At 42.9% G+C, this 20,994-nt stretch overlaps 1 protein-coding gene across 3 annotated transcripts in view; it reads left to right on the forward strand.

Annotated features, from left to right (window-relative positions):
- Positions 1 to 20,994, forward strand: part of TMEM132B (transmembrane protein 132B) — a 158,085-nt gene that overhangs the window by 94,132 nt on the left and 42,959 nt on the right. Inside the window, exons 1-2 of one of the 3 annotated variants that reach the window (XM_088135292.1) lie at positions 2,787 to 2,964; positions 15,927 to 16,113. In XM_088135292.1, coding sequence (XP_087991418.1) covers positions 15,958 to 16,113 — 156 coding nt within the window. In that variant the 5' untranslated portion in view covers positions 2,787 to 2,964; positions 15,927 to 15,957. Of the gene's footprint in view, positions 1 to 2,786; positions 2,965 to 15,267; positions 15,428 to 15,926; positions 16,114 to 20,994 lie in introns of those variants that run through there. The other 2 variants (XM_088135291.1, XM_088135290.1) reach the window with 2 other exon arrangements.

Consider the following 20,994-nt stretch of genomic DNA (forward strand, 5'->3'; position numbering starts at 1 on the left):
CAAAAGGTATTTTCTCTCCTTGGAAGGCATGAATACACTTCCATTCACATAGAGATAAAAATGTTGGAATCAGGAGAGGACTGGCAGTGAAATGCAAGAAGTACAGTCCGTGTCCATCTGATTAAGATTTGCAGACGTGCTGAGAAGGTGGTAAATATTATGATGGGGCCTTGGAATGCGGATTTATACCTGGGATTGAACATTATGACTTCTTTAGAAAAGACAGAATTGTTGCATAATCAGAAAGATATCTGGGTTCACTTTAAAGCATGCTAAATAACCACAAGTGAACATTCACAACGGCGTCAACCTCTCTGAGCTTTGCTACATTAATTACCCCCTGAAGTCAGACAGACAATCATTGTTTCTGTTGATACCTCACTGGATAGAACCAAACTCAGAAAAGTCTAATTCAGTTCGCTTAGGGACTGGGGAAGATTATAATTTGGTTTGTGTTTGTCAGAGAGCTTTCCACATTCCCACATTTCAAATTCTGCAGGTGGGAAGACAGTTTGTTTTCCTCTCTAGATATTGCAATGCCCTCCTCAGAACAACAGCCAAGATGAAAACCTACAGGAACTATAAAATACACATGAAAATGCCCACAATTAAAAAAAAGAAGGTCTGTAATGGATACAGAAAGAAGGAACAAAATAAGGGAAAATTAGAAACAAAGAAACATTGAAATCAATTCGTCAATCTATTGGCAAATAGTAACTTTGACATGTCCTCCTGAAATTTTCATTCTGAAGGTCATCCATTCCTGTAAGTAGGAAACCAGTGCTGTAGACCCTCTGCCCATTGGCATGGATCAATGATCTCATTTACTATTCTTCTTTTAGACCGTGCTCCTATTAACCAGCAAGAGGAAAGCTTCAGTTCAGATAAGGAAATGCAGCGTGTACTGTACGTGTGTATGCCATTGCGTGTATTTTGAGTTCTGCATGTGGGAATTTCCCCTCCATGTTAGACCCAGTGGCTGAGAAATGAAGGGAGGTGGGGGGGGGATGGAGGAAATTGCAATGAGAAGATGCAAAGTACCCAATGTGGTTAACAAAATTATTATTTTTTTTTAAAAGAAGCATCAGCGTGGATCTCTCAGGGTCTGTTGTATGGATTGTGCAACTAAGACAGACTCACTGAGAATCTGGCATTAGGTAGTGAAGATTTTTGTTATGGTGCTAGAGGGCTTAAAATGAAAACATGAAAATAAGAGAGGGAGCAGGGCCTGGGAAGAAGAATCAGTCCCAAGTCCTGAAGCGCTGAGGGTGATAAGAAAGTTTGTGTCTATGGAAGCTAATGTCTCACTCACCTCTGACAGGCCCCATATGTAAAACCACAGAAAGGCATTAAAAACTCTTAAAAACCACACTCGGGAGAGGAAAATTAAATCAGATGGAAATTCCCACGATATCCTCACACTTCTGATGGCACAATGCCAGCCGCCTGCAGCCGGCTCAAACCGCGGATTTTATTTATGTACTTATTTATTTATTTCCTTATGGCCTTGTCTATATTTACCTTGTCTTTATGCAATTTGCGAGCTGGCTTATATGCATTAATAAAGAGCTTGCAGCCAGGTACGAACGAATCAGCTAGCACCACACAATTCAACAGATCTAACCCCCACCCCCATTCAACAGATTTAACCGTCCCAAAAAACCCAGATTTTTTTTTTCTCAACAGCAGCAGCCATACATTTTTCAAGAGTTACTCTAAAGCTGGTCAATCTTTAAAAAGACTCCCCCAGCTAGTTTTAAAAGCTTCGAAAGAATCGGGGAGGAAACAGAATGGCCTTTCTTGTCCTGTGCCCAAATGAAATATGTTTGGCCAGCAGCTGTGATTTCATGGAAAATTTAAGGACTTAGTTTCCGGCACATATCATTCATTCTTCTATGGCTTCACATTTTTCTGCAGTTGGGGTTCTGTACCCCAAACTGTACCTCTATATCAATAGGGGGGACAATCCCTCAGGGGGTCTCAATGAGCCCCGTTGGTCACCACAGGACCAGATTAAGGCCAACCGATGCCTTAAGCGTCACCATGGTGTCCCTCAACCCTTCCATTGCTTCACTAACAAGACATTAAGGCTCAAATAAGTGGTGAACACTAAAGTTGAGTGTGGCAGTGAATGAGTTAAGGGCATGATAGCCAGGGGAAAAGCTCTGGAGTGACTCCCTTTCCTTGGTGCCCAAACCATGGTCAATCCAGGGCTGGGTCACCAGCTGACAGTAAGTAGCCTCTACCACAGAAGGTGGGGACATCCAGTGTGGTAATGCAGAACTGGGTCCAAGGTGACCATGACTAAGTTTCAATGCTCTAAAAAAAAAAATGGAATAATTTGGCATTTTTAAGTTAAAGAGGGCTTTTGTGGGGCAATGCTTTGAATTTCTTCATTTTTGTAAAAAAAAAACATTCTTCTGGACGTCGAATTTCTGTGAGATGTCCCTGTCTATATTTTGCACTGGCCCCCGTTTTTGGAGCCCGGTTCCTGACATATCACTCAGAAGCAACATTTGGTTCTTGCCCTGAAAATGTCAAAGGTTTTTTTGTGTTTGTGTCTGTTTTGTTTTTTTCCAGATACAAGACTGAAAATCTGTTCCGAGTAACATTTAGGCTATCTCTAACGCTAGCCAAGCGTGACTGCACAGGAAGGGCCAGGAAACCTGAAGTCAATTGTGTAAAAATAACATTGCAAATAAGAGATATAAGGCAACGTAGCAGAAGCAAGATACCCCAGATATCTCGCCTTATTGACACAGCTTTTGAAATCTTCCACTGAGAGTGGAGTTTTTCTACTGCGAACCTTGTGAAAAAGCCAGCGTACCTCTTTAAATTCTGCATTCCGTGAACCTTTGGATTAATTGTTATCGCTAATAACCGTTTGCATGCAAACGGGCAGGCGGGGAGTTTGCACGTTAGTGGCTGTCTTGGAAGTGTTCATCGCAAATGTGCTCATAAAAGGTTAGTTTAAATTGGAAGGGAATATTAGGGGATTAGGGTTCTTTGCAGATTATGCAATTTGTCTATATGTGTGTGCTCCCTCTGCAATTAGTGGTGGTCTGGTGAGTCCCCCCTCCCCGGTCAGTGTGCCACTGTTTGAATGGCTCATCAAGCTATTTGAGTCAAGATGGATAAAAAAGTTCTCCCCCCCCCCCCCCCCCCCCCGTTATGGAAGACCAATTTGCCTGGAATGAATTGTTACTACAGTGCTGACACTTGAAAGAGGGAGAGTCTAACTTCCTTATGTTCCACAAAAGCTTTCTTTATCTCTTTTGAAAGCAGATTAAAGGCAGGGGATTTGACTTTCAGTGAGAAGGATCAGAGGGCACGGGTTGTGAATTAATTTAGGGGACTGTAGAGTCCATGAAGTTCTCTGAGCTTGGTTGTTTTCTTGCAAACGTTTCGTTACCCAACTAGGTAACATCATCAGTGCTAGAAGGGAGTGGGGTTTGCTCTCTGTTTATATACAGTACCTTGCCCTGTCAATGTTGGTGGGTGTGTTTTTTTAGGATATTGTTTTCTGCTTGATTGTTTGTCTGGTGTTAATCCTGATGTTAATCCCTGCTTATCTGGGGGTTGATTGCTGGTGAGGAGGTGTTCTGGTCTTTTGGTTTCCTTTTTATTGTCTCTTCTGAACCGTGGGTAAGTGTGTAAACACCCCCACCAACACTGACAGGGCAAGCTACTGTATATAAACAGAGAGCAAACCCCACTCCCTTCTAGCACTGAAGATGTTACCTAGCCGGGTAACGAAACGTCTGCAGGAAAACAACCAAGCTCAGAGGACCCCATGGATTCTACAGTTCAACCCTGAGCTACCCATATTCTCTTCTGTTGGTGATTTTAGGGGGCCTTATTCAAATTTCTCCAAATGGGAGTCTTCCCACAACCAGAACGTAAGCACATCAAGGAGGAAAAAAAGCCACGTATTTCTGCTTGCAGGGAGAATTGATTAAACTCATGGGAATGTGGAAAAATGGGATTCCTCCCCCAGAAGTCTCTTCACAACCATTTTGGTGATATAGTAAAGAATCACAGAGGTAGAAATGGACATTTTGTGGGATTTTAACTTTGCTTCTTCCACTGACATTGGGCAAAGTGATTTTTATTGTTGCTTCTATGATTCTGAAATATCCATCATAAGATATTTCCCTGCTCCTTGATCTGTGTACAAAAATGTATATATTTAGGGTTGGTTTCAATGAGGATAGGAGCCATTTTGGGAAAGTTGTATAGTACTCTGGTATTTAAAAAAAATACTTTCACGGCCAGTGTCAATCCAATGGTCTCCTTCTGGGCTCAGAAGGTCATCATCATTCAGTACTTTGGGCAGTTCTACAAACCTTCTAGCTCAAGTTAATACTTTCTTTTTTTCGACTCAGTGAGTTTGCTTTGTTTCTGTTTCAATCTCCTTGATGGGATAGAATCTGTTATTAAAAGGCATAATAAGTACACCAGAATGTCTCACCTTTGAAATGTCAGAGGGTATACAAACGTCTTTGGAAATCTGCAATGATGAAACGTAAGATCTTCCCAATGTTTTATTGAAACATGGACGCCTGGCCTCTGATCCATCTTCAGCAGATGGGCATTCTCATAATTTTATCTTCTTTCCCTTTCTCTCCTTTGTAAAAGAGAACATTATTCATGTAATTAGTCTTCATATCACATAATCATCTTAAGAAACACCATCTGAACACAATGCAAGCAACCTGCGAACTGAGAAAGCTCATAATCGTCTGTTGTGAGTCACTGTTTCTCCCCCTCGTTTTGATCCCATGCAAATGAAGCAGCATATTAATTAGGATTTTTAAAAAATGACTTGCATCCCACACAAGAAAGTATCTCTGTAGGAAGGTGCAAATATGGGGGCCTTGCCTTGAGAAAGTCTGAATGTTCTACCAACAAGGTAAGCAGGAGGGTTTCCCCTCTAAATTTCTCAGATGGTTCTTCAAATTTTACCTTGGGTGTTCCTTCTGGATTCTCTAGATCTTTTTTACTATTAGAAGACAGAGCTGTGTGAGGCGTAACCCTAACCTCCCAAACTAGCTGACTATCTAAGATCTGGTACAGTGCAGTCATAATCAGTACTAGAATAATTTTTAATTACAAGCCCAGATAGTTTTTGTACATAGAATGGGGAGGACAAGATATTACGAGCCCTCCTCAAGGAGACGATATTGTTATGAAGGCTGTGGAGAGAAAATAGATGAACTAATCAGCTTGCTTCAAAAATCAGTGTACTAGAATGTCTCTCTAAAGGGGCATAGACCTGTGGTGGAACACCTACATGGCTTGCAGAAGATCTCAGGTTTAGGCCCTGCCACCTCCAGGTAAAGAAAGCCATGGAGTGCCCCTTAACCATAGTGAAACCAAATCATGGTTTGGCATGATGCATGAAGCTGTTCCCTCTGGTGTCATGCCTCCAGTGCCAGATTAGATCCATGGAGCTCTGAATTCAAATCCCCCTTAAGTATGAAGCTGCTTGAGTTTATATGGCCGCCCAGAGTCATGTATCTGACATCGGCAGCCATAGAGATGGAATAAGTAAATTAAAAAAATAATTAAATGGGGCAATCAGGCCACTCACTCACTTGCAGAATGGTACAGTGGGTCAGACTACTTCTTAGCTCTGTTTTAATTAGCAATGCTAATGCTCACCGTTATGACAATACTGATGACGAGGATGCTAACTGTACCCCCCGGGATCCAAAATTCGGAGAACCCTTATGGGAAGCGTTACTCCTTCGCCTTCCACCAAACCGTGGCTTGTACCAGCCCTGGCATAATTAGGGGGAAAATATGCATTGGCTGAACTGCGGTGAGGCAATTAAAAGAAATAACACCGTGTTTCTCATCCAGCGGAGCCCTGATAAATGTCGGCCTGGTTTTGTCTTTCTGTCCCCACCTCCCCTGAACCAAACAGTGTATTAAAGAGGAGGGGGGGAAAGAAAGAAGGGGGCGCTTGTAATTTTAAAAGGAGGCAATTTACACCAGCGTAGAGTTTGCAGCCGCTCCGTCACTCATTAATCACACTGTTAAACATAATAGCCATTCTTGTCTCTAGGCCGTTAATCATGTTGTGAATGCTCTTATCAGGACGTATTAGAAATACAATACAAGACTTTCCGACGCAGGGCTGGTTGCAATTACTGCAATCAGGCGACATTTAACTATTGTCTTATCATGCTGCTGGGGTGGTTTTTAAGCCTTTCAAAAAAAAAAGAAGAAGAAGAAGAAGAAGGAAAGGAAAAGTTAACCTGGCACTAGAGGAATTTCAAGAGGAAGGGGGAGATGTGACATTGGCCCTAACCCGGCTAACGACCTTCCAAGGGGGTCGCAGGAATGGCGCCGGACCGAGCTTGGTCCAAGGTGGGACCCAAGCACCCGAAGACAGGTTTGGCCGAATCAGCTGCAAAAATCCACAGCCCATTGGGAAGGCCGTTTTCCTCTTCCCTCCCCATCCCGTTTCCCTTGCTTCTCATGGCTTCCAGATCATGGGTAATGGCCCAGATGATAGTCCAGAGTGGGTAGGGCTATGTCATGCTTGCAGGCAGCAGCCGGCTCTCTAGTTTCAGAAGGAAATTCAAAAGAGGGGAATTTGTTTCTAGATTTCCCACTGGTTTCCTGCCAAAATGGTGGTAATTGTGCCAGGGATCAGTAGCTCAGGACATGGGGGGCTTGGAGTTCCATGTGGTCTGGAGGCCTTAAGTTGCTCCCCTCTATTCTTATTGATGGGAGAGCAATATTTGATCTGTTTGGGCTTGCAAACTTCCTCCCAGGTGAGGCCAGAAGAATATTTGAATTTGAATATGGAGGAATGGTAGGTGAAATTGACAGTTCTTGCAGAGATAGACCAACTGACTTCTTTGATTGGAGAAACGATGCTCTCTGCGTTTATTGGTGACTGGAAACCTCTTATGGACTTCTTGCATAAAAAGGAAAAAAATGAACTTGTGATTTATGGTTTTGATGATTAGGTAGGATAGATTAGGGAAAGAAAAGTGTCATGATATAACTTTAGAGAGAGAGGTTAAAATATAATTATAACTGCCGTGAAGGGTATCAGAAGCCACTGCTTTGTATCTTTTTTCCTTTCTTTTCCATTTTTCCTGAACATTTTTTCTTTTCTTGCACTTTTTGCTTTCCCTTGGCTTTCTTCCTTTTTCTCTTTTCTCCTTTGCTTTATATGAGTTTGCATGAGTTTTTACCTTCTTTTTAAAAGTTTTTTAATAACAATAATATTTTTTTTAAAAAAAGAACGTTGCAGAAAGAGCAGGGGCAAATTTTTCCGATTTTCTTTTTGTGTTTGGGGGTGAGGGGGGTGGGGGAATTAACATAGTTGTGGAAGTAATTTGCATCACTTTGACCTGCCCGTGTGCGCCACCAAAATCAGCCTATTTGCTCTCAAAGATTGAGGAAGCCACAAACAGGGTCCAGGGCATTTGCGAGCAACTCTCCATTGTGCATTGCACACTCTTGATTGCAACTTGAAAAAATGCTGGGATTTTCCACCCCCCTTTCCTCTCCCATGTGTTTGAATGAGGATTTTGCCTTTCCCTGCCTTCATCTATAATTGGCACGACAAAAGCTCCATTAAAGAATACATCCGTGCGCACAAATCTCTCAGCAGAACAACTGACCCAGGGGGGCGAAAACGACAACGAACACAGCGACGCAAAACTCTGCTTTGCAAAGAGGTGGGCCTCCAGAGGATTGTTCGGCAACATCTCTCAGGGCCCGATGAACATTTTTGACCTGAATTTTAGCGCTTCTCTTATTTTATGTAATTTGCAAGGTTACCAAACTCAAAACAAAACATTTTACCCGGAGCTTCCATTTACATAAACGGTTTCTGTAATAACCGGTCTGCTGAAATACACCTCTGGGGTCAGGAGGATGAATGTAAATGTTGTATGAAGAAGCAGAAAGAGCTGCAACAGCTGATGAATGAATATAGTTTCTCCCACAGATGCAGAGTCCTACATATATTTCCATAAGACAGGGTGGAGACCATGCAGCTTTCCAGATGTTGCTGAATAACTGGCACCACCACAAAGATTTCATTTTCAACTGGAGCGGCATATAAGCATAAATAAATAAAAAAATAGAATCGCCATCCCCCCTCCTCCCAGTTTTACAGAGTCCCTGCTTCCCTGTGCTAGCAAGATACAGTTGGTAACAAGAATAGCTGGAATGTCTCTCCCCCCCCCCCCCCGGTTTTTGCATCATTTAACATTTAGTCTCAGGAGTGTCCACGGTGGGTGGGTGGGGTCAAACATGTCAAGATAACCCTCCTGCGGGCATCTCTGTTCCGCTCACTTGTCAAAATTTAAAGAACAAAAGCCACAATTTTGTAAGGAAGATATCGATTTGACTCTTCTCTGCTTGCTGAATCTGATCCTCCATGTTCTGTCTAATTGGATGGCGTTACTAGATTCCCCATCCCACCCTGGCAAGTGCCTACTCAGGGCTTTACCAACATCCCCATAAAAATGTGTGCACACACACACACACACACACACACACACACACCATGTTTAAAAAAGAAAGAGGTTCCCAACAGTGGCAAGATGAACAGAAAAGCCTCTTTTCCACTGACAGGTTCAGACACTGGCTAGGATCAAGTGGCAGGTAGTGATCGTGTCCTCTGACAACATTTTCAAAGCATTTAAATTTAATAAATAAATCAACCCCATGACTGGAACAATTCTCCCTACTCCAGCTCTTGTGAACATATCTGCTCCTTCCTTCCTTCCTTCCTTCCTTCCTTCCTTCCTTCCTTCCTTCCTTCCTTCCTTCCTTCCTTCCTTCCTTCCTTCCTTCCTTCCTCCCCCCTCCCTCCCCCTCCTCTTTCTTTCTTTCTTTCTTTCTTTCTTTCTTTCTTTCTTTCTTTCTTTCTTTCTTTCTTTCTTTCTTTCTCTCTCTCTCTCTCTCTCTCTCTCTTTCCCTTCCCTTCCCTTCCCTTCCCTTCCCTTCCCTTCCCTTCCCTTCCCTTCCCTTCCCTTCCCTTCCCTTCCCTTCCCTTCCCAGTGATAATAAAGTTTAAAATACCATTTTTGTAAAATAAGGGGAAACCAATAAAAACAGAAAACAAGAGGACTGAAAATAGCAACTGAGGAAAGCAGTCAACCAGCTCATCATAGGCTCATTTAGCCTCCTGGTCCCCATCCCTGGGAACATAGCCAGGTCTGAAGGACTTTCCAAAAGGCCAGCAGAGTTGGGGCCCCACCTAACAGTTGCTGTCCTTTTGCCAGCCGCCCCTCCCCAATAACACACCATGTATTGGAAGTAGCTGCCATCTGCCAACGAGTGGTGAGGTCCTGAATTCCAGATGGTAGCTTTTCTATGAAGTACCTTCACATGTTGGACCAGTTCTACCTGTTGTGTTCCTCTTGTTTCTCTTGAAGAGGAAGAAGTCAAAGACTTCCTGTTTTGGTTAGGTTTTGCACAGCCAACAGGGTAATCTTGAGCTGTTCTGGATTTCCTGACCCTTGACTGGCCTTGACTTTTGAGGTCCTCCTTCACTGTCCCTTCTGACTTGCCCTTGGATCCTGTATCTTGACTTGACAAGTGAACGTTTAACCCCAGAATCCCATATCTCCAACTCTTCTGCTGAGATCATCTTTTTAACTAATGTTTAACAGCATTGGAGGCTTCATGCTGGTAACAAGAGCAGGTTTCCCCATTGAAGGAAGCAAATAAAAATAATTGAGGCAATTGTCTTACTTCCCTCTTGGCTTGTCACAATGATGTTGATAAAATCAAATAAACGGGAAGTTATTGCAAGTTGTTAGCAAGAGAAACGGTAGTGAATTGGCAGCGCCAACCAGTCTGGGTGCTTAAGATGTTTTCTCATTACCCAGATTTATTATTTTCACGTGCAAGGAAAGGGGAAAAAAACCCAATCAGCTAAGCAAAAACCAGGTGACTCGAGTCTGGTTTGAGGGATGTTTAGTTTGGAACAAAAGTACCAATTTTCACTTGTGGGTTTTGCAGCTATACATCTGAGGATTGTGAAGTCCCTGGGCTGTTTATGCTGGATTATATGGTGGCCTACAGAAAAACCGACTCCTGGAATCTTTGTGGAAGATGTTTCCAGAAGATAGCAGCAAGGTATAGAGGTGAAGCCATTGGCCAAAATAAATAAATAAATAAATAAATAAATAAAACCCCAAAACACCATTTTTGAGAACTTCTGGCCATTGTTGCTGCATTTCCTGTTGTCCTAAAACTGTGTTGTTGTTGTTGTTGTTTAGTCGTTAAGTCGTGTCCGACTCTTTGTGACCCCATGAACCATATTGCGCCAGGCCTTCCTGTCCTTCACTGCCTCCCTGAGTTTGCTCAGTTTCATGCTCATTGCTTCAGTGATGCTATCTAACCATCTCATCCTCTGCCGTCCTCTTCTCCTTTGGCCTTCCATCTTTCCCAGCATCAGGGTCTTTTCCAAAGAGTCCTCTCTTCGCGTTAGGTGACCAAAGTATCTGATCTTGAGCTTCATGATCAATCCTTCCAATGAGCAATCAGGGTTGATTTCCTTTAAGATTGACTGGTTTGACCTCCTAGCAGTCCAGGGGACTCTCAAGAGTCTTCTCCAGCACCACAGTTCAAAGGCATCAATTCTTCGGCGCTCAGCCTTCGTTATGGTCCAGCTCTCAGCGCCATACATTACTACTGGAAAAACCATAGCTTTGACTATGCGGATCTTTGTCGGCAAGGTGACATCTCTGCTTTTACCTAAAACTGTAAGACATACTAGATCCTTCTTCCTATAGCTATTGCTTGACTACCAACTAGAAGTCCAAGTTTGAATGTCACCAGGCTGCTGCTTAATATTCTTCTCGTGAGGCTGTGGGGATGGGGGGGGAGAATTGCCCCCAGGATCAAGGGTGGGTCAGAAAACCATATAAACTTCCCCTCTGAATTGGATAAAGGGGAAGAAGTTCTCTCCATGTTTTGCGTTCAAAATGTTTGCAGAGTGGTTCAACATAGTCCGCTGAGAATTTTCTGCTTTGCTCCAGTAAAATCTAACGTGCTCACCAGCTTGCTGTAAATCATTTATTCAATTTACCTTTGTTTTAAAGCCTCTGCGACCTTCATCCTTTGAATATACAGCTGTTGTAAGTTTGCTTTTTCTTGCCATCGTTGCTATAAGCCAACTGTTCTCCTCGGTAGATTTGTAACGGACGTCTTTTTCCGTCGTTTTTTCACACCTCTGCTTTCCTTTGTTTATTAATGACAGATGCTTATGAAGCAAATCTTGCCACTTGTAAGATCATGTTCCTTTATTAATCATACCTGGAGTCTAGGGCTGGTATTATTCCAGTATCAAAAGTAATTTATTAACCAACATTGTGCAGCAGTACTTTAGCACACACACACACATATATATATATATTTCCTTTAATATTTAATATTTGCCTTTCATTCTGGCAGTAAAATAAAGATTGGTCAAGTTAAGAACTGGGTCCTGCATTCAAGTAAAAAAAGAAAAATACAGTTTAATCTGTATTTCTTCAGTCTGTAGGCTGGAATTCTTCCTCCTTGTCCTGTCAACACTTTAGGGAGAAAGGTAACTACTAAAAACAGCTGTTTATTCATGTGCTAGCTTTCCATGTGCAGAGGTTTTTCTTAACAAAAAGGAGCTTTCCAATGTGGTCTTCACCAGTTTCCCCACAAAATTATATCCAAAAACTGTTTCTTGTATGTGTTTGATATCCATCCATCCATCCATCCATCCATCCATCCATCCATCCATCCATCCATCCATCCATCCATCCATCTCTTCCTTACTTGTCAAATAGCGTCAGGATTATGTGTGGCCCTCCTTAAACAAGAAGTACGACCTGTGGCTTGTCAGCATCTTCTCTTTATCTCCTGGGGTTCTGCAGAAGGGGCAGGCCCCCCAATTCAGGGACTTTTTTGTTTTGCATGTAAGAAAGAGTTTTTAGGAGCCTAAACGGCTGCTTTAAGTGTTGTAGATGCTCAAGGTCTTCACCCCTTCAGACTCCCCAAACTGGCCCTGCTCCCAACACCCTCCCCTACTTTGGGATGTGGCTCTCAACATGTCACAGAAAGCGCTCCACGTATACATCTTGAAACAGGACAACGTCAGCTCACAGCAGCCCTCAAGGTACAGCTGAGAGGACAGTCTGAGCCCTTTCCTTGCTAGTTCTCCAAATGGCTGGGCATTGCTTTGGATTTAGTTCTGAAAAGAGGCTTCCTAGCCCCCCCAGGCACAAAGGTAACCCCGATCTGCAGCTCTTTAAAGCAGCCATGTCTGTTCCTGGGATTGCCCTGCTGTCTTCTTTAAACTGCCACGTTCCAAGGCACCTTTCTGGAATCAGATCTGAAGCCCAGCGGCTCTGGTTTTTCATACTTTACTTTGTAAACAGGCACACGGTGAACTATTTGTGTCCCGGAGCGTGGCATTCTTCCCAAACTTTGCTAAGTATGCTTGATAACTGCCAGTCCACAACAAAGAGTTGCTAGAGGCTGTCCAGAAAGAACGAGTGCCCATGGAGTTATCATCGACAGGCTGGCTGTAAACATCACTTTGCTCCAACCCCTCTGTTCCTTGCTGAGTGCATTTTGCTGTTCTCCCTGCCATCGTGATACATCCATAGACACAAACAGGCTACCCCAAAGCCAGATTTGTAAGTGTTCAAGAGTGGTGCAAGCCAATGCCAGCTTTCTGGGGCTTATGCCTTTTTAGGAGCATTTGTCGATGTGGGTTGTTCCCACAGCTACCTCCTAATAATGCCTTTGGAATTGTTGGCATATAGGAGATGACTCCGAGTTATGTCAAAATCTAACAACACTGCAGAAATTTTGGGAGGGGGAAAAAGTTACAACTGAACATCAGATTTTATGGCTGGGCTTTGTTTGGGGAACTACTCACTTAAGGCTGCAGGGAAGCAATAAAGCTAAGTGGTGCTTTTTATTATTCAACCCCCCCACCCCTCCACCGAAAGAAATATGTCTAATGAATGTCTCATGTCTGAAACACTGGGCAGGATTCATCAAAGGGAGTCAGTAATTACCAAATTGAGAGAATCATGAATCGCTTTTCTAAATTTGAAAAGCACATCAAGAATAGATCAGGAGCAGGCGAAATTAATAGTTACGAACTCATTTCCATAGAAATGGACTTATTAGCAAGCATGCCAGCTGCCTGAAATTATAAGGCCTTTTCCTATTGCTTGCAGGAAATAATGGTCCGTGCGCACGTGGAGATGTCTGTTTCTTTCTCACCAAAGTTTTCTTTTTCAAAAGGAAACTTGGATTTTGCTAAGTTTGCAGAAGAGGGGGGTGAGGAGAACTGTGATTAGCCAAAATGCTTTGCAAGACGTTTTAAGTAGATGGAGCATGCTTTTGACCCAACACTCAGGGCTGAGAGTAACGGGTTTTTTTCTTCTTGGTAGGTGGAGCTACTGAGAGCCATTACTGTCTATTTATTTAGAATATTTACTCTAGCTCACAGAAAGCTTGTAGAGTGTTTTACAATAGAACTATTTTTGCAAAGGAAGATTTTGAATAATGAACGCTAAGAATTCCATACTAGCTGGAAGTTATATATTGAAGCTGACAGCTCTTCAGACAGTGTGCTGTTCTCACAGGAGAAATCAAACATTGCATGTAAGATCGAAATAGGGCCTTCAGTGAAGAAGGCAAGAGACAAAGCAAAGGAAACAGGACCATGGACAGCTCCAAGTGAGTGAGTTGTGCCCCTATTATGCTATAGAAGGAAGCTGTCTCAGTCTGTGGTGACTCAGCCACCCTCCTCCTGAAGAAGTTGTCTGTTCTGCAAGATTGTGTGGACTGGCCCCAGTGTGATTCGAATCTTGATTCAATCAGATTTGAATCTTAAATGTGGAAAATTCATTGATTTTCCACAGTTGGTTCTATGCATTGGATCACAGTTTGCTGATTTGATCCTCGAAGTTCATTTGATTCAGAGATTTGATCAAATTGCCTTTGAATTGAATCTCCACAATTAATCTTTGCACAGTCCTCCTTTCCTGAAGTTTAATTAGCCAGGAAGGTCCTGGAGACAGGATTTGTTGGCTTTTCGTTGAGGACTCATCCATGTCTTTTGCTGATTGCTGTTGGACTCTCATTACATGGGAGTTAGTTCAGCTGGCTGTTTGATTGACTTACCACTTAGGGGCAGTTGTGAGAGAAAGAATAGGATCCTGACATTTTTCTCTGCTCTGGTCAACCAAAGAAGATCATTCTCATCCTTTGTTCTTCTGACATACTCCAGGGTGGCTCTGAACACACACTTTCAGCTTTTTATGGATTGTAATAACATCTCTCCTGGCATAACAGGCTTTGTGTGTGTGTGCATGGTATCCCTCACCTTCCCTGAACAGCTAAATGAAGGCAATTCAGTTTCTCCTGATCTTTCTTCCCTAGGTCACTCTTGAATTTAGAGGTTTTGCTGAGCTTCCAGACAAGCTGGTAATAGGCATGACTGGAATTGACAGTTAATTACCTACCAAGCCAGAGATGGAAGAAGCTATCATTCTTGATACGCTAGGAAAGACCTGAGTCAAAGAGGTGATGGTTAGAGCAAAGGAGCCATTAAAAGCAAAGCAGGCTGCAGATGGAGAGAGAGAGAGAGAAAGAGAAAGGAAGGAAGGAAGGAAGGAAGGAAGGAAGGAAGGAAGGAAGGAAGGAAGGAAGGAAGAAAGAAAGAAAGAAAGAAAGAAAGAAAGAAAGAAAGAAAGAAAGAAAGAGAAACTAAGTTTGGGAAAGTTTTTAGCACTAGTTCATTTTAGCCACAATCTGGGAAAATATATGGAACAAAGATCACAGACTGATTGCCACCTTCCCACTGTGTTTGTGTGTTGAGGATGGGGGGATATTGTGTCCCAGTTCCTGTCTGCAAAATGGAAGAATGGAAATGAGAGCCCTTGGTTGAAGAAATGCCACCATCTGTTCTTCAGGGGCCAAGGTTTCCCTTTGTAGGCCAGTTCAATCTGTGAACCATTTCTCTGGTTTAAAACAGGAGGATAAGGTGGTTATTCTCTAACACAAAATCTAATTAGAACAGAATTGCTCTGAGAGGTGGAAACAACTGCTTTTTTTTCTTCTTCTGGCAGTAGCAGCAAAGCTAAAAAAAGAGAGAGAGATTAGAACAAAAGGACAGCACTAATTTCTCCCTCTTTTTTATGCCAGCAATGCTTAGTATATGCAAATTGGCTGCAGAGGGAGACGGACGCAGATGACCCCGCACTTTAAAGCTGGAGTCATCAGGAATGTATAACTATCATTCTTACTCAACTAGAGTCATCAAACAAGTACTGAAAATGTGGAAAGCGTTTCTCCTGGTCTGGATTACTTTGTATGCTGTTGGGAACTCCCTGTGGTTTCACCTCTCTTCTGTGTTGTGACGGGGCTGTGATCTCGAAGAGAAAAAGTAATAGGAAAGCATCATGAACATCTCAGAGTCCATTTAAAGTGGGACGGGGTGGGGGGAGAAGTCATAGAATATTTCATTTCCAAAATCTGGAGATTCTAAATAGGGATTGCTCCTCATTGATTAAGTTCTACCAGGTCTGGGTCAACTCATAATGACCATATAGATAGACCTTCTCCAGGATGATCTATCCCCACCTGGCCCTTCAGATGTTCCAATGGGGTGGACATCACCCCTGTAATTGTCTTCATAATAGAATCTCTAATTTACTACTACAATAGTCACGTTAGAGAGATATTTCTGTTGTTATGTTTCTTATTTTTCTCCTAATTGCATTTGTAAACTTACCATTTGGGGGAGCTTAACTTAATTTTTTCCCCTCCTTTTCTCCACGTCATAGCCAAAAATGAAAAATGAGCAGGCCTTTTATAAAATACAGAAACAAGCTTCTACTTTCCTAATGCCACATTTCTGTTTCCCCTCCCCCCCCTTTTTCTAGGTTCAACATAACCTCTTATGAGATCTTTCAAATGGATTTTGAAATCGACAACAGTAGCGGGTTGGCTGGAGCCCAACAAATTACCTGGCAGGTAGAATACCCTCGAGATGAGGCCGTGAGTGAGCTGGTGGTCTCCGAGATCTTTGTCAGCCAGTCCATGTTTGTGGGAATTGTTCCACTTGCGATGGTAAGAGTTTTATTTTGTTTTAGAAACAAATTTCCTTGTTAGGTTTCTGCCAGATTCTCTTCTGATGACGTTACCTAGTTGGGTAATGAAACAGACCTGCAAGCTCAGAGAGCGCCAAGGACTCCCTTCTGTTTGACATGCAGTTATTGAAAAGCACCTCGATTATGGAAAATGGATTATGGACAGTTTTAGATCTTTCTCAGTATCTTCAGTTGTTGCTTTAGGGCTGTTCTTTCCTCCTTGATTTGATCACCTTCTCAGATGGTCCTCACCTGTCAGCCCTTTGAGGTAGTCCAGGCAAGAAACCGAAGCCATGAGTACTAAGACTACCTTTATTGTAAGGTTCCAGTAACAGAATCCTGCAAGTCTGAAAGCGTTTCTCTCCTTTCCTTTCCTTTCCTTTCCTTTCCTTTCCTTTCCTTTCCTTTCCTTTCCTTTCCTTTCCTTTCCTTTCCTTTCCTTTCCTTCCCTTCCCTTCCCTTCCCTTCCCTTCCCTTCCCTTCCCTTCCCTTCCCTTCCCTTCCCCCTTCCCCTTCCCCCTTTTCCCTTCCCCTTCCCCCTTTCCCCTTCCCCTTTCCCTTTCCCCTCCCCTTCCCCCTTCCCCCTTCCCCTTCCCCCTTCCCCCTTCCCCTTCCTTCCCCCTTCCCCTTCCCCTTCCCCCTTTCCTTTCCTTTCCTTTCCTTTCCTTTCCTTTCCTTTCCTTTCCTTTCCTTTCCTTTCCTTTCCTTTCCTTTCCTTTCCTTTCCTTTCCTTTCCTTTCCTTTCCTTTCCTTTCCTGAGAACTAGGGAGGGTCCCTTCCGAGACGCTTTCCACCGTCCCATTCCTTCCGAGGGCTCAGCTGCCTCTTATCCAACCGTTGCCCTGGGTGCGGCTCTTCCTCCTGTCTCCCAAGGTTATTCTCACAGCCCGTTACACCACCAATCAGCAAACATATTATTAAATAGAGTGACATCACAATGATACACAGACCTTGGGTTTAACTAAGTGCCACCATAACTTTAAGAGGGGAATCAGTTTAAGAGAAGCCTTTTAAGACTATGCCCTCCCTCCAGATTATTGAACACCAAACTTGTGCCCTGTGATTTGGTCCTTGTGAAGCCAGTGGGTGAGCACAGGGGGAAAATCACAGCAAAGGCGGGGGGGGGGCGCTTTTCACAGATTGTGCTTGGATGATTTTATAATGGTAGTGGGACTACATCACCTCCCTCTCACAAATTAGGGAGCCGCTTGTTGCCTTTTAGAAAAGAAAAACCATGTCTTCTCCTTCCTAACTGAAATAGTTCTTAGGAAATGAAGAATGTGAGCAGTATAAGCTGCCAAAGGGGGAAAAAAAAGTCTGTTGCAAAGCCACCCACGTTCGCTTCATTAAGAATGGGTCCCTTGTATTAGCTGGTGACAGTGAAGACATTCTATTGTAGTAGTACACCAAATTTGGGTTTCGGCCAATTAGCTTATCTCCAGCAAAGGAACAAAAGGAAGGGTTAAGGAAAAACAGTTGGGGGAATGAATATTGCATATTCTATTCTTCCATGATAAGCTCTGGGCAGCAGTGTGATTTTTCATAGATGCCAAAACAGCAGTGAGGTGACTTATGGATTCTCAGTCATAAGATAGAACGTTCTCTATTTGCTTACAAAATACACAACAGTCGTCTTTCCACTGATTGGATTCCTCCATGATTGGATCTCAGTGTTACCAGACCCAGCTTGCCAGACTAATAAAAGAGAAACAAAAAAAGTGATATATTCCAGCCTTCAGTCTTCTTAGGAAGAAAACTGTTGTATGTCAAATTAGACTGCTGGTCCATTTCATTCTGCACTTCTGACTTAGAGGAAGATTCACAGCCAGTTATAGATAGCCCGAAATGGATCTTCTTGGACAACCAGGAAGATGCATGAGTCTTTCATTCCCTCAAAATTGTTCCTCGAGGGAAGGAGAACTTCTTGACAGTGAGGAACATCAAAAGGGGGAATGCTTGTGACCTAACATCATTTGAATAGTGTTGGGCAAGTGTCCTGCAGGTGCACTGATGGAAGTTGTGAGAGACAGTTGCACTGGGTTTCTACTGAGGAATTAAACAAAGCATAATAAAATGAGTTTTATTAGAGTTCAGTGAGGAAGTGAGAACTTGGCATCCTGTGAGTTCCTAAGCTAGAAAATTGGGCTTATTATCTACACATTTAATTATCTTTCTGGAGAAGCTGGAAGGTGAGTCCTTTTGGCCAAGTAATAATCCATAATATAGTCAGTGGGTTCTTTGCTGCTTAGTAGGAGCAGAGAGAAACTGTTTTTCAAAGTGTTCCTGACACCCTGTGTCCCTCACCTCACTTGGTTATTTCATTAGGCCCAATGAAAATGAATTGCCATTCCATTTTGGACTATTAGCCCCTCACATGTTAATCTGTGCACCAGATGTTGAAAGAATCAATTATTAGGGACAGTTGGCTGCCAAGAAAGAAAAGAAATGAAGTTTCCCAGGAACAGAGCAACAGACGTTTTCGTCTCAAGCAATGGTTGATGTGTCAGAAAATGGTAGTTATGGTCTGAACAAATGCAGTAGCTGTATTCATAAGAGTCAAGTGCAGAGTTTCTAAAAGTCTTTTAAACTTGGCTTCTGGCTTTTCAAACATCAAGTGACATCGTTAGAACTGTTCAGAGCATGAGGTTGGGCTGGTTCTGGTCCATCTAGCCCAAAAAACTCTCTAGGGTTGAGTTGTAGATGCAGAGAACTTAACCTGGGACTTTCTACATACAAAGTGAGAGATCTACCACTGAGCTAAAACTTCTCCTGAAAGAGTTGTAGACCTTGCTCCACTAGCCTGCTATAGATGACGCTGACAGGCAGCAACTCTCTTTTCAGCAAGTATCTTTCCCAGTCCTACCTGGAGATGCTGATGGATTGAACCTGGAGCTTTCTGGATACCAAGCAGAAGATCCACTATGGAACTATGACTCTTTCTGGTCAAGAACTTCAAGCATGCAGTCCATCACAGGGTGAATCTAACTCTATGACTGCTAGATTCATATAGTGACACTGCCGTATATTGAGTCAGAACATATGTTCATTAGCTTAGTATCATGAAACTCTCTGCATAAGGGAAAATAAAAGGCTTTATCTGACACCCAGGATTCTGCAACCTCTTTTTCCTGGCTTTCAACCCGATTAATGAGATTTTGCATCTCTAGCTTCCTTGGACATGCACTGTGGCTGGGCTCTGGCTGGCAGCTATCCTCAAACTCTCCAGTTGGCATTTCAGAAGTCTTCAATTCTGAGCCTTCTGCCAGGCTTTATCCCACAGGCCAGAAGGAACCACTTACCAAGTTCATAAAAAATCCAGAAATTAGAGATAAGTAATACTTGCTGAAGAAAAGTAGCAAACAGATACATGAAATTTCAGCACCTGTTGTGACTCAGTATAGAATCTATACAGAGAAATAATGTTGTGTTTCATTTTCCTTCCTGCCCTAAGTAAAGGATGATTGCTTGGCCTCCTCTTTGGAGTTGGCCGGTCTGTCTCCAGCTCTCCTTTGTTTTTGAAACTGTCAGATCTCCTATCATACTGTTTTTCATCGCCTGTCTGAGAATTAACTCTTGAGTCTCCTGTTGGGCTGAATCCCGCCAAACAGCTCAGTTGCAGAATAACAGTGGCCAGGTTGCAAGCCAAGAGTTAACAGCTCAGTTTGGGCTGCCTTTGGCAGGATATCTATATGCCATTATTAACACGCTAAGCACTTTTCCAATCTTCATAGCATGTGGCCTGCATTTGATCAATTCCAGAGGAGTTGCAATTTCCCAACCTAGCAATTATTCCATAGACTGCAAGGGCCATTTGTTCCCTTATGTTCAAACAGCCAATAGCTGGCTCGACTTTTTTAGAAGAAAAGTTGACAGTCAATCCCAAATAATCCAGCCTAAAATGATGGTCTCAGGACAGAGGAATGGGACAAAGCTGCATTTCCACCTACAGTGCGAACAGCAGCCACAGGAGCCCCAATAAAGATACATCTGTGTTAAGGAGCTCTTGGCAAGTGTGTCATGCACACCCATGAAGCACAGTTTGCATTCCAGATCTGGATTTCTATACACTGCGTGCATGTTGCGTGTCGGTCTCTCTGGCTGTGTCCATGCACGTGTGAATGGGAAATATCTATCTGAAGCCGAAACAATGACAATCTGCAGATGGATCAATGTGCTGCAATTAATTTTGGAAAAATCATTTCTCATTAAACTGCGATTCAGGCAGAAAGGCGGATAAAGGTAAAACTGTCTATGATGATAAAGGAAGGGAAAGGGTGTCTTTCCTCCGTCCTTCTCGCTTACAATTTCCTTGTCAAACGGTAAGATGACTACAATTCCCAGGCTACCATCATCTTCAGAAAAGCCTTGCTTGCATTTGACCTCATTATTCCACTGGCCCATTCCCCCTCTTGATCATGATGCTCGTGCGTGTGGATTTTCATTTCGGTCTACCTCGTAAGCCCTTTAACCCACACCTTTGGAAATGCTGCTTTCTCCTTACAAATGTGATCTCTCTGCTGAGTAATGGCTGGCTAAGATTGTGAATCACTTCGAACCATGGATGGCCTTATACAGGGAGTCCCCAGTTTAAGAATGAGTTCCGTTCCTGAGGTCTGTCCTTAAGTCGAATTTGTACGTAAGCCAAAACAGTATTGTTGTATAATACTGTATAAATAGTTTTGTGTAATGAACTCAAACCCTTGGGTATGTAACTCGAATCATTGGGTATTGAACTCAAATTTTGCTACCATAGGCTCCGTTCATAACTGTGGGTCGTCCTTAAACCAGGTGCTCTTAACCCAGGGACTATATACTTCAGTAAGGTTTCTTTGAAACGGAAGATTGAATAATGGTATTCCCT

Source organism: Python bivittatus, unplaced genomic scaffold, assembly GCF_059951505.1.
Source record: "Python bivittatus isolate LINGU-HERP-01145 unplaced genomic scaffold, Pbiv_v1 ctg000100_np1212, whole genome shotgun sequence".
NCBI classification, from domain to species: Eukaryota; Metazoa; Chordata; class Lepidosauria; order Squamata; family Pythonidae; genus Python; species Python bivittatus.